Raw genomic sequence first — 14,081 nt, forward strand, 5'->3', positions numbered from 1 at the left:
TTATATAAACATTAACTGTAATATTACAGTGGGAAGCAGGTATTTGGCAGCCATATATTATTTTACTAAGTCTACATGGAGAGAACAGTTTCCAGTTTTAGCAGCTGTAACATGTTTAAACTCAGTTTGTAATGGGATCTGAAGATAACTATTCCCCATGGGCTGTGTTGGTCTTCGTGGCTGGCCCCCTGCCAGATGGAGGGCTCGAAACTATTACTCATGCCTCCTTGCACGTACCTTGTCCGAGCATGCTCAGTAAGTGAATTTTGTTCCTAATATGCTATAAATTGGGATTTGATTTTCCCATCATCTACTTGGTATTTTACTGAAGAGTGAAATGTTATGATCACAAATGTCCCCATGTCTGTACTCGCAAACCTGAATAGTTGTGCATATATTTAAGTAGTGCAGATCCAAATTGCGTAGTTAGAAACCGATTTCAGGATAGCTAACAAATATCCAAACCAAAGAAGTTTCTGCCTGGGAGTCTTAGTTTAAAAATAATTAGGGTTCCCAATATTTGAACAGATTTATGTTGTTTATAAGCCAAGTACATTTTCTTCATTGAGTCAACTTGCCTTATTTAAAACAAATTATGTTTGCTGTATTAAAGTTCATATTTTTAAGGCTGAGTCTTGTATTAATCCCACAGTGAGTCATTAATCATACCAAATGCATTATAAAAACTTTAATCACTGAAGTTGAAACTGAGATTGTAATGCAATCCATCCCTTTTAATTACATCAGCTATTTTTCCCTTTCAGATCAAGAGCTACGTTGCAAAGGGGAAACAGATTAAAACTAGAGCTGTTTGATGTTTCTCTTTTTGGAGCAATTTTATGCCCTTTGTATGAGAAGTTATGTAATTAAAATGCTTGAATTTTTTAGTCCTCTGATTTTTGTGACTAGAGTAGTCTGTCTACCTCCCTTCTTACTGGGCCTTCTTTTACTTAGCACTGGCACTCCCAAACAGAGCTCCTCGTGCTGCAGTCAGCTACCCTGCCAGAGCTGCTGGATAAGACAGCTCTCTCTCAGCCACGCTGTGCTTGCCTCCCATTAACATCTTTGTCTTAAGCGTCTGGTCTATATTTTGGCATGATGAAAATATTACCTTTGGAGATGGGCAAAAATAGGTTCAAATTCTACCTCTTTCAAATGGTGTGACTCTTAAGCAAATTCTTTAACCTTTTTGGGCCTCAGTTGTCTCATCAGTTAATAGTAACTATTATTATTGATATGATTATAATAAATAATACGGTAATTTACTCCATTGGTATGATTATAATAAGTAATATGGTAATTTACTCCATAAGGATATTAGTGAGATTACATATACCTAGGACATTACCTGGCAAATACTAGTACATACTGGAATAAAAGCCTCATGAGGTCAGGGGCATTGAATATTTTGTTGCTGTATCTCAGTGCCTAGAACAGTGCCTGACCCATAATAGGTGCTCAATAAATAGCTGTTGGCAACATGATGAAAATAAACAGCAGCTTTCGTTATTGTTGCTATTGCTACTGTGATATTGTTGCTGACACTAAGCTGGGTTCCAGGGCTAGTGATGATGTAACCTTGGATGCTTCCATTGTTATCCTTGGAGTATAGATTCACAAAACCAGAAAGTGGTCTTGCAGAGAAGTATGTGTCACCAGGTACTGGTTTTGAGTAGGGAAGTAACTATGGAGTAAGTTTCTAAAAGAGCATTGGTGTCACTGGAAATGAAGTCATGCAATAAATTGCTTGTATTGAAAAAAGAAAATACACTCATAACATCGATGCTAATGGAATTACCTCCCCTGATTGATCATCTCTTCTGATATCCTTTTAGATTAATCCTGCCTTATGAAAGGTTTATTAAAGGAGAGGAAGATAAGCCCCTGCCTCCAATCAAACCTCGGAAACAGGAGAACAGTTCACAGGAAAATGAGAATAAAACAAAAGTTTCAGGAACCAAACGCATCAAACATGAAATCCCTAAGAGCAAGAAAGAAAAAGAGAATGCCCCAAAGCCCCAGGATGCATCTGAGGTGAGTGGCTTTCTTCCACAGAAATACCTCCTCGAGACGTGTCCTGCCTCAGGGTCTCCCAGAGCCCTGTACCCATAGCTGTGACCCTGCACAGTTGCAGAACTAGACTGAGCAATCAGATCATCAGATCTGAAAGGCAGTGTGTGGTATTGCATGGGATAGGCCAAGAATACCATCCAGAAAGATGCGAACATCCCATAGCAAACGGATGGCGACCACTGACTTTGAGATAGAAGGAGCCAGAGCTTCATCTCTGTGAAGCCAAGGGACTCCAGTTGGAAAGAAGGGGCTTCTCTGCCATGTCACAGCAAGTCCATCTGAGGAGGTGGAATGACTTGCAAACACGTGTTGTGGGTTCTAGCAGGGAGGGGTGTTGAAACTGATGTGCTGTGTCTCTGCAGGACTGTCCTGAAAACATGAGAGACTCCTTTGCCTCCTGTAATTGACCTCTGGGCAGCAGCCATGGGTTGAGACCAATTTAGAAACATCTTAAGTACATATTATTTATGGGGAAATTTTGAAATGGTTCCTCTGAAACCATTATTATCTCTCATGTTAACAGGTAGTTTCTGAACCTTTTAAAACAAGCCTCAGCTACCCGCAGCCCCCAACAGTGCTTTGGTGGAAGCCATTAATGTCAGCACACAGCCAATCATGGAAGCTGGTCTGGGCTCTGTTTCAACATGAATAATAAAATCACTGCTTCCCATAAAATAAAAAAAATAAAAAATAAAAAAACCTAGCAGCCACATTTGGAGACAGTATGTTCTAGAATCCAACCCCAGAGGGAATTTTGTTGCTGATATTAAACACCCCCTAAAAAATCAGCTTTATAATGAACACATAAGGGACTCCTTAATTAAACACTGGTTTAAAACTCACACAATACAAACACAACAACAATCTCCTAACTAGAATTCAACTTACCCAACTGAATCCTGTGTAAGAAGGTAATATTAATATGAAGACAAAATTTATCTATGTTTTTATTTTTGTTTCACAATTATCTTAAACTCTGGTAATTAAGAAAGGGTGGGGGAGGGGAGATGATGCAGAGATTTCTAAACATCTGCAAGCTTGCAACATAAATGGCCCAAAACAAGAAATTCCAAGTTAAGGCTTACATTCCATTCTTCCTTTAGCCTGTTGGCCTGGTGATTTATTATAGGGTTTGGGATCAGTGAGTTCTATGATATGCCATATGTACAACATTGCCAAAGCACCAGGGGGCAAACTGAGGACCAAGAGGACAGCTGACCTTTGAATGGCTCCACTTTTGGGATGGAGTTTAACATGGTTGATCTGTGCATTGTGGAAGGAATCCTCAGCCTATGTCCCGAGCCCATTATCTGAGGCGATGGCCATTGTCAGAAGTAGAGCCAGATGTCCTGCAGTGCATAGAAACTCTTAAAGCCGTAAGGCTCCCTTTTTCCTCTTGGTCCCAACAGTTCCCTTCAGGCAGCTGCCAGTGTCTTGAATGTCAGAGGTTATTGTGATCAGGTGATCTAAACTACCCATAATCTCACACCCTCTTCAAGGTCGACCTTATAGTAAGAATTGTTCCCCACCTCCAATAGAGAACCATGTTATTAATCAGGTATATTTCTTCTCATTGATTATGTGTCTGGAGTTTTTGGTTAAAACTTTATTGTTGTCGTTGTTTGAATTGTTTTTCATTTTTGATGTTCTCTGTATGAAGCAGTGAAGTCAATAGAGATAGGAGGGCTTATTAAGCCCTTCTAGTCAAATCCAATATCTTTAATTGGATTGCAAGTTGCCTAGTGGAGAGAAACCGTTTAACATACTAAGGGTAGATAAAAAAATTTAATCCTAGAAAAAGGATCCTTTACCTTTTTCTGCCTAGATTTTAAAGACCTCCTAAACCTGTTTTACAACCAGAAGCATGGAAAACCGAAGGCCTAGGTCATAGAAACTTCAGTGGAACTGAGTATTCCCTATAGCCCCACTTCAAACTACAGTCCCGTGAGAAACTAACATTTAAATGAAATGTCCTTTTTTTCCTTGCTGTACTCATTTTTCTGTATTTTCACATAATATAAATGCTCAAACGACCAATGATGATTGTTAATGTAGAACAAGTAATGATATTTACACTGGAAAAGGCCGCTGTTAGTATAAAAAAAGAAAGATGGTACACAAAGGCTCTTAGGTACTATACATCCCTAAAAAACAATGACATCTTTAAGTGAATTTAAGAGAAATATCTATTAAATGGGTGTGATTACTTAAATTTTTTGTTTTTATATATCCCTCATAAGGGACTAATTCCTCAGTCTTACCCGAAAATGCTAATGTGGTTGAAACTTCTTTTCTTAACAAAGAAGAACAATGTTCGCCGGATGAGATGGAAAAGGGGAAGAAAGACTAGTTCAATACAACTGTTTTGGGACTGTTCTCCACTAAGACATGTAAGGGGAGAGTGACAGAAGTTTTGAAAGAGTTTGTCAGTCAGCTGGGTCACAGATGGAAAGTTAAAATGACCTTCCAAGGTCATAGTTTGCACAGCTACGTACTGCAATGAATGGGTCAAATTGTGCCCCCAAACTCTGTCAGTAGGGATGCATAAAGAGCATCCATCTCATTAACTACAATTTATTTCAGTGAACAGAAAAGTTGTGTTCATGGTGGCGCTCGCTGCCTGCATTTTGACAACTTCATTTTTAGCTTTAACAGAAATGTAATTTGCTGCAGCCTAGGAGGACTTAGCATCCTTCTGTCCCTTAGGTAGACAGGCTGATGTTGCATCTGCATCATTTTTCAATATTTTATCTTATCTGAATGCCACATGGCACTGAGCAGAAATTACTAACACTTAAGCATCGCTAATTTTATACCTCAAATTGGACACATTAGCACAAGATAAGCTCCCACAAAGAAAGGCAGGGAGTTATAGTGAGTTTGTTGTTGACACGGGGGTGGTTAGATTTCTGAAAGAGAGATGCTTTAAAAAAACCTTTCTCCAAAGTGTCATAAAGCACAACATGTAATTTAAAACCCATTTGGATAATTGACTGATTTGACAAGAAGACAACCTCAAAATTAAGCTATATATTAGAATCAAGAAGTGATATGATTGTATACCATCAGTACATAACACTCTGATATTTTGATAAGTGTCTCATAAGGGACTTAAAGTGAATATGCATATTCCCCCTAATGTTTCTGTAATTTAGATTTCTTTGTTTAGAGCTGTGATTGGGGAGTGATAAAGCTTTACAGAAACTCCGTGAGCTGATTGACAAGCCTGTGTTTAGGAAAAACTGCTGTGTTTAATATTTTATTTCATAGCAAAACGTGTCAATGCATTTAGCTTTCTTCTGACTGTCTTGTAATATTTTATCAGGTTTCATCAGAGCAAGAGAAGGAGCAAGAGACTTTAAACCAGAAAAGCACCACTGAGCCTCTCCCAGCAGCAGACATGAAGAAAAAAATGGAAGGATACCAGGATTTTGCAGCGAGGCCCCTGGTGTCTACAGCAGAGCCAGAAAAGGACAGCAAAACAGATCCAGGTGCCAACAGTGAGAAGGTGTCAGAGGAGGCGGGAGATAAGGGACCTGCTCCTCCACTCTCGAGTGCCCCTCCGGCCCCTGAAAGAGACCCCGGGGCTGGCAAACAGTCTCTCGCTTCTCCCAGTGCTCTTGTGGACTCAAAGTCAGAACCCAAGCCCTGGAGCCCTGAGAATGAACTCCAAGACACACCCTTCCCAGGCTTCCCCACCGCACAGCCCCCGCTGGCAAGCCAGAGCGAGGTGGACGATGACAAAATGCCCGCAATGGCAGATTACATCGCCAACTGCACCGTGAAGGTGGACCAGCTGGGCAGTGACGACATCCACAATGCACTAAAGCAGACCCCAAAGGTCCTTGTGGTCCAATCATTTGACATGTTCAAAGACAAAGACCTGACTGGGCCCATGAACGAGAACCACGGACTCAACTACACCCCGCTGCTCTACTCAAGGGGCAACCCAGGCATCATGTCCCCGCTGGCCAAGAAAAAGCTTTTGTCCCAAGTGAGTGGGGCCAGCCTCTCCAGCAGCTATCCCTATGGCTCCCCACCCCCTTTGATCAGCAAAAAGAAACTGATTGCCAGGGATGACCTGTGTTCGGGTTTGTCCCAGGTCCATCACGGCCAAAGCACGGATCACACGGCAGTCAGCCGGCCGTCGGTGATTCAGCACGTGCAGAGTTTCAGAAGCAAACCCTCTGAGGACAGAAAGGGCATCAATGACATTTTTAAGCATGACAAACTGAGTCGCTCGGATCCCCACCGCTGCAGCTTCTCCAAGCATCACCTCAGCCCCCTCGCTGACTCCTATGTCCTGAAGCAAGAAATGCAGGAGGGCAAGGAGAAACTATTAGAGAAAAGGGCACTCCCCCATTCCCATGTGCCCAGCTTCCTGGCTGATTTCTACTCCTCTCCTCATCTCCACAGCCTCTATAGACACACCGAACACCATCTTCATAATGAACAGACATCCAAGTACCCATGCAGGGATATGTACAGGGAATCGGAAAATAGTTCTTTCTCTTCCCACAAACATCAAGAAAAGCTCCATGCAAACTATCTCTCGTCTATACATCTGCAGGACAAAAAGTCGGCTGCAGCAGAAGCCACCATGGACGACCAGCCAACAGATCTGAGCCTTCCTAAGAACCCACACAAGCCCATGGGAAAGGTCCTGGGTCTGGCCCATTCGGCCACAGGGCCCCAAGAGAGCAAAGGCATCTCCCAGTTCCAGGTCATAAACAGCCACAGTCGAGACTGTCACCCCAAAGCCTGTCGGGTATCACCCATGACCATGTCAGCTCCTAAAAAATACCCTGAAGCGCTCTCAAGGTCGGGAAAACCTCACCATGTGAGACTGGAGAATTTCAGGAAGATGGAAGGCATGGTCCACCCTATCCTGCACCGGAAAATGAGCCCTCAGAACATAGGCGCAGCACGTCCCATAAAGCGCAGCCTGGAGGATTTGGACCTCGTGATTGCTGGGAAAAAGGCCCGGGCCGTGTCGCCCTTGGACCCATCCAAGGAGGTCTCTGGGAAGGAGAAAGCCTGTGAGCAGGAGAGCGAAGGCAGCAAGGTGGCTCACGGTGGGCATTCCGGGGGTGCGTCGGAAGGTCACAAGCTCCCGCTCTCCTCCCCTATCTTCCCAAGTTTGTATTCTGGGAGCCTGTGTAACTCGGGCCTCAACTCCAGGCTCCCAGCAGGGTATTCTCATTCTCTGCAGTACTTGAAAAATCAGACTGTTCTTTCTCCACTCATGCAGCCCCTGGCTTTCCACTCGCTTGTGATGCAAAGAGGAATTTTTACATCACCAACAAATTCTCAGCAGCTGTACAGACACTTGGCCGCAGCCACGCCTGTAGGAAGTTCATATGGGGACCTTTTGCACAACAGCATTTACCCATTAGCTGCTATAAATCCTCAAGCTGCCTTTCCATCTTCCCAGCTGTCGTCCGTACACCCCAGTACAAAACTGTAAGCGCAGCTCTTCCTAGCACTCCCAATGGCGTGGCGAAAAGAGCTTCACTCCTTACCCTGGGCGTGATGGCTTATAGAATTAGAAGTCCGTATTTCTTCTAATCTGGGGGTAAGATCAGTTCCAGCCAAAGCAGCCAGGAGGGGAGGTAAACATACCTGATTTTTCTGGGACGACACCAGCCTTGGCTGGTCTATCTTGGGTCCCTTCCAACACAGAGGCCCCTGCACCCCAGATGGTTCACTTCGCACAGGGGTCTTGCGAATGGATTTATGTGTATCCAGGAAGAACTTTGAAGACCCCATCTGAGTTCCGATGGGCAGGAAACAATCTGGGCATAAAGGGGGCAGGCATTTCAAAGGAAGGGGCAAGGAAGACTGGCAAACATATGCCAAGGGATGCCCCTGTTTTCATATAACTCTCCAAGGTTCAATCAATGCAATGTATAGTGAAACTTCAATAGATATTTCGTTTTGACACTATTAAACAATCCAGAGAAGTAAACACTGTTAAACTGACTGTATATATTTGCTTCTTAAAACTACCCGTATCACTGTTTGCTCTCCTAATTTATATACAGGTAGTTCCATTTCCTCCCAGTTCCTTCTTGTCCTTTTATTATTATTTTTTAATTAAACAGTATCATTTTTGTTTGCAGGTCTTCTGTTTTTGTTTCGTTTTATTCTGTTTTGTTTTAAAGGCTGACTGTCCTAGTTGTTGATGTGTGTTTGTAATTTTTTCCACATCTTATCATTTTGAGCAGCTTTGGGTGGTAAAGTTATTGTTTACAAATTGAAGCAACTGATTCTAGTGGAACAAATGAAAAAGAAACAGTTGAGCACACCATAGTGCAAAGGACGTTCCTGTGCAGGTCCACAACTTACAGACTCTGTTCCTCATAAATGGCATAGTTGAAAGAGCTTATACACTGCTTACCCGACCAAATGCTTTGCTTTGAAGTATTGGGTGATGTGAAAATATTGAGCATTGTACTTACGTTATCTAGGCTGTGAAACTGTCCTACATACCAGAGAAATCATAAAAACAAAAACCTCACTGGCAGCAAGCTGCTGAATAACAACAGAGTCTGAAGGACATACTTGTGGGCTGCACAGATATTTTAGGAATTTCAGAAATTAGAACAGGAGCCAGAATGATTTACATTGGTGTTGGCCATGATCCATTGAAGCAGTCCGGGAAAGGGGGTTGGGAGGAGGGTGGAGCTTGACTCGCCAGAAGAAAATGAGCAGCCGGAGGCCCATGCTCCAGGTACCTTCCCCTGGGCTGTGGTCTCCAGAGTAATAGGTAGTCATGTTGCCTTCATCAAGTTCATTTCTTGTTGTTCCCAAGAAGAACCTTCCAGGCCACATGTGTGGGGAAAATTGGCATCCTGGATTACCCATTTCAAAAGAAAGTCACCCTCTTTGGGTTTCCTGGGCATGGGTTTTATGTGTATGCACTCACATCCGATGGCTGGAGTCATGTTTGTAACCACCTGACAATACAGCCGCTTTATAATTTATTTTAGTGTTGGAAAGAAATGGTCAAGCTGTGCAAGCAGTCAAGAGATGTGGAGAATGTGTATTGTCATTTCTGCCACTTCATTGCATTTGCTGCCAAGATGTAACTAACATCAAGGTGGATGCATTTTCTAAGTGTGTTAAAAGTCGATCCATACAAAGAGTGATTTTCTTTCCAAGTCCCATCCCTGCTGATAAGAATGCTTTGATGAACTCCCTAGCCAACCCTCCCCTCCCCCAACACTACCAATAGGCATTAGAACCATAGTTAACCAAGTCTTTTACCTCTGAGATATTTAATTCTATGAAAATTGATGACAATTTTCAACTTCTAAGTAGGTAACTTGACTGCAAAATAATCAAAACTGGTAAACAATGAAACTGCGGCTCTTAAACGAAGCCATGCATGCCGTGCATTTGTATTGAAATGTCTCCATGATACGAAGCCAAATATTCAATGTAACATACTTAATATCCAAAGGTGGAAACAAAAGAATGTAGAGATCTAGTGTTAAAGAGTTCCATTTGCTTCAATTAATTATTTACCTTCCTGTGGAATAATATATATATATTTAATAGAACCATAGATAGACTAGTAGAATTTAGATTATAAATGTGTGAGTGCAGATTATCCTGCTATTGCACAAGATAGAGGGGGGAAATCTCAATTCCAGCTGGCAAATTGCTAGCCAGGACCGATATAAGAAAGTTGCACTAGATTGAATGGTCACAGAATCAGAGGACATGAAAGATGAAGCGAACTCCAGTGTTTCTGCTGCAGACATGGGCTAGATCGGACATGGTTTCGATGAGTTTGTTTCTCAAAGAAAATGGGGGCCGTCTGTCCCTGGTGGAGCTCACCTATCTGTTTAGAATATGGGGCATTTGTTTTCCCCACTGGGATGATTTCAGTCTGCTTTCATCATGTTGGAATTCGATCACACCATTTTCAAACAATGTTAACATAGTCCAGCTTTTGTTTTTCTCTTCTCTTCCAAGAGGAGAGTCACTGTTTCTGTCTGAGGAAGCTCATACCCTCGGCAAAACATCAGGACAAATAAAGAGAAATGGGAGCATACATTCCCAACAGAAGCAGTGTGTTATTTGTTTTAAAACTCTGCACAGAGATCTTGGAAATCTTTCAAAAAGACCATTGAATTCTTCATTGGCTGAGAACTACATTTTAAAAAGTCTTAAATAGGGCTTTGTTTGCATTGTTTGAGTTCAAGGGGCCTTATTATTGAATGGAATTGCACAAGCCTTTCTTTGTGCAATCAGACCATTGTTATTGGTAGTTCTGTAAAGGAAACTGTGGGATCTAATTGGCAATGGAGTCATAAATCTATTTACTGAGTGTGGCTTCCAAGAAATGTTGCAATTCAAAATGCACTAAGTCTGTGATTTACTGGAGATTTGGAGATTCCAAATAATATTTTTTAAAAGCCTTTCCATGCAACTTCTGGTTTAACTTTTGGCAACTCAACATAAAAAAAAAAAAAAGAAAAGAAAGAAAAAGAAAAAACAGCCCAACCAAGTTTCAGAATAAAGTATTCTCCTACTAAGTGATTGGAACTTGTAATATTTGCCACAGGACTGACTTATTTATTGACTAGCTAGAAGCTCTTAAGTTCACTTGTTTATCAGGGCATATACAGAAGGGTTTGTTAAAACTCAGTGTTGACTTTACAACTTTCTGACCTGGTGCATGAATTCTCAAGTACTGTATTTCACTGTGTTGGTGTGTCTGATGGAAATTTCGAGGTGATCCTACAAAAATATTTTATGTAGTGTGCCTTCAAAGAGAACCATTTATTTCTCTTCACTCGTGTCCCACAAAGTCACATTTGGTGGTGGTCAGCCAAGTCCCATCTGGTCCAGTTTTCCTCTTGTCCCAATTTTAAAGAGAAATGGGAACAAGTGTGCCCACACCATTGCAATGATTATCTTGAGCACTTAAATTCCAGTGTTGGCTGTTGATGTATTTCATATTCTGCTTGTCTCCCCATGGTTGAAATATGTCTGAAGAATAGCAGCATAATCTCTTGGCTGTTTATACTTTTTTAAATTTTCCTGTGTTGTAAATATTGTATACTTTTGGTGATTCCAGCTATGTAACCTCTGCTCTGTAAGGTGATTATTTGTATATAGCAACATGGCCCAGTGATATTATATAGTTTCCCAATGGAGAGGTTATTGAGTAACCTTTGCATTAGTTTAAACACTACCAGAAGAATGCTGAGCCAACTATAAACACTCAATTTTGTATGTTTTCCAAATTGTACTTATTACTGCTTTTGATACTGTATTACGTGCCAATAGTTTCCCAATCACATAGCAGGCAAGAGATATTTTGTACTTTTTGATCCACTGTAATATTTAATAAAAAATGTTACTATCTGTTTCCTTTTGAGTATGAGTATTCTTTCACTTCTTCCCTAAGAGCCCCATGACCTCACTAGAGTACTTTCTACCCCATTGTCTCCAAATTGGATAATAGCAATAATAATTGTGATGATGATGAGGTCCGTAGGTGGTTGAAAACCTCCTGAGTGCCCAGTTGGCATACAGTACCTTGAATCTTCACAATGCCATGTAAATAGGGCTATGCCCATTTTACCGCTAAGAAAACTAAAGCTTTGGTAGGTAAATCAACTTGCCCAAGATCACCTGATAACAGAATTGCAGAATCAGGATTTGAACCCAGGGCTTTTAGGCCTGTGACTTCCTTTGTATACCATACTCCTCTCCTAGCAGATAACAAAAATCACTGCTCATTCAGTCAACAAAGATTTACTCATGCCTCAGTTACCAAGCATGGTGTTAGGAGCTGGGAATACGATGGTGAGTGAAAAATGATTATTGTCTCTGGTGCTTAAATCTCACAGGAAGGAGAGTTAATCAAATAGTCACCCGTGTAAATATAAAACCTCAGCCTGACCTAGTTCTGGGGAAGAGGAGTATGATGACTAAAGTGACACGTAAAGAGGAAGTAGTGACTAAACTGGTACATGGAGGATGATTATCAGTTAACCAGATAAGAGGGAATTGGGAGAAGCCGAATCCAAGGACGGGGGACCACAGATACAAAAACCCCAAGGCAGAAACAAGTTTGGCTTATCATAAGAATCTAAGAAAAAGCCTGTGTGAGAGAAGCATAATTAATTACAAGGTCCAGAGAATGAGGTTGAGTGAGGTTAGAGAGTATAGCAGTAGACCAATAGACCAAGTGGAGCATTTTTGTCTTTATCCTAAGCAAGAAGAGGTTTAAGCAGGAAAATGATGTGTTCGAATTTGTCTTTTTCAATATCACTCTCTGCCTCCTGTGTGAAGGCAGATGGAGAGCAATCTAACACCAAGATGCTAGTCATTTCACTTGGGATGGTGGAATGGAAGAGTGGACACACTTCAGAGGTCCTTAGAAGGAAGGATGAACAGACTTGGTGATGGATTAAATGGGATAATAGATGGCTACTCGGGAAAGATTGAAAAGCCAGGAAAAGAGCATATTCTGATGTCTGGTGATAATAGTCAAAGATTTCTGATCTTCTGTCCCCTTAATCCTCTTCATCTAGGATTCCCCTGGATTTGCTTAGTTTATTAATAGTTGAAATGAGGCATACACAAAGTAGCACCCTGTGGTCCTATCTGAATGGGTCCCAGAGATTGCAAAGAGGGAGAACACGGACAGACTTTGATGAGTCTCTTGGTTTACAACCCACACCATCTGATCAGGGGGGACATTGAATAGAAAAGAGGAAGCTGCTAGCAATCATATCACAACTTGGGAGGACGCATTTTAATAAATGACCCACAACCCTTTTTCTTACTGAGGTTGAGTCCCTTAAAGACCTTGCCCACCTTCAGGCCAGCAGAAGTTGCAGCAACACATTAGGGGCCTCACCATCTTCTTGTCGGCTATCAACCTTTGATTAATCCAAACACACCCAACACAGGAAGAACCCCTGGCCCCATGGGCTCCTTGTTCTCTCATTCTGATTCATACGTATTTCTTCACCATATCATGTGACTTGTTTTGAGTACATCAAAAGAATGTTCTTCCATCTATGACACATTCAGCATATATAGATCTGATACTTGAATCATCCACAACAGGAAATATCATGATAAGTTATCTGTTTTTACCAGGCCTAACTGGCAAATACTGTTGGGAAGGAAGGTGCTTTTGCTCAAGATGTCACTTGTAGTGCAAAGGCAATGAAAACGCCCAGTGATTTATTATAGGAAAGTGGCCACAGCTGACAAATGTTTTACGGCTGATAGTGACCAGAAAAGGGATAAATGACAGGAGAGGGAGGGATGGAGGGAGTGACCTCTGGGCAGGAATAATATGAAAGAAAGCTTAGCCTTCAAGATTGACCTAGGGAGCACAGTAAATCACATTAATTTGGGCTTTGACTAATTCAAATTTCTGAATTTTGGAATTTCCAGGTTAATTCCTGGCATTAAAAAAAAAATCTAATACATTTGTTTAACATACTTAAAAAACCAAACTATTTTTAATCATGCTAGTCATAGCCATAAATATCCAACCAACCTGGTAAGGACAAGATGATCTGCTCCCTGAGGCACGTATACAAGAGCAACTACTACCTTCATTATTGTTGAAACCCTCCAGCACGGAGTGTCCAGTGGGACTTCCTGAGATGGTGAAAATGTTCTGTAATTCAGAGTTTTCCAGTATTATAGCTACTAGAAAATGTAGCTATTGAGCCTTTGAATGTGCCTACTGTGAAGGAACTAACTTGAATTCTATTTATTTTTTAATTCATTTAAAATTTAAATATCCACATATGACTAAGGGTTACTATATCAAACAACAGAGCTCCAGAAGGTCGAATTGGCCAATGCGCATATACAGATAGACTCCATTACTGATAGGTCAATACAGCACATAAACTTTAACATAAACACTAAAGCAGGCAACATTGTGTCTTCTTGCCAAAACTTTATTAATCAATGAGGGGTGACTATAGATTTAACATTATTTTTCACTCAGGATTTAC

The 14,081-nt window shown here is 41.3% G+C and overlaps 1 protein-coding gene across 3 annotated transcripts in view; it reads left to right on the top strand.

Annotated features, from left to right (window-relative positions):
• Nucleotides 1-11,458, top strand: part of ARID5B (AT-rich interaction domain 5B) — a 175,093-nt gene extending 163,635 nt beyond the window's left edge. For all 3 annotated transcript variants that reach the window (XM_090278075.1, XM_090278074.1, XM_090278076.1), the window contains 2 exons: nucleotides 1,836-2,034; nucleotides 5,399-11,458. In XM_090278075.1, the coding sequence (XP_090134201.1) occupies nucleotides 1,836-2,034; nucleotides 5,399-7,540 (2,341 nt within the window). In that variant the 3' untranslated portion in view covers nucleotides 7,541-11,458. The remainder of the gene's footprint in view (nucleotides 1-1,835; nucleotides 2,035-5,398) is intronic.
• Nucleotides 11,459-14,081: the final 2,623 nt, after the last annotated feature.

The sequence above is a fragment of the Furipterus horrens genome, unplaced genomic scaffold, assembly GCF_987537825.1.
Source record: "Furipterus horrens unplaced genomic scaffold, mFurHor1.1.pri manual_scaffold_5, whole genome shotgun sequence".
Lineage (NCBI taxonomy): Eukaryota > Metazoa > Chordata > Mammalia > Chiroptera > Furipteridae > Furipterus > Furipterus horrens.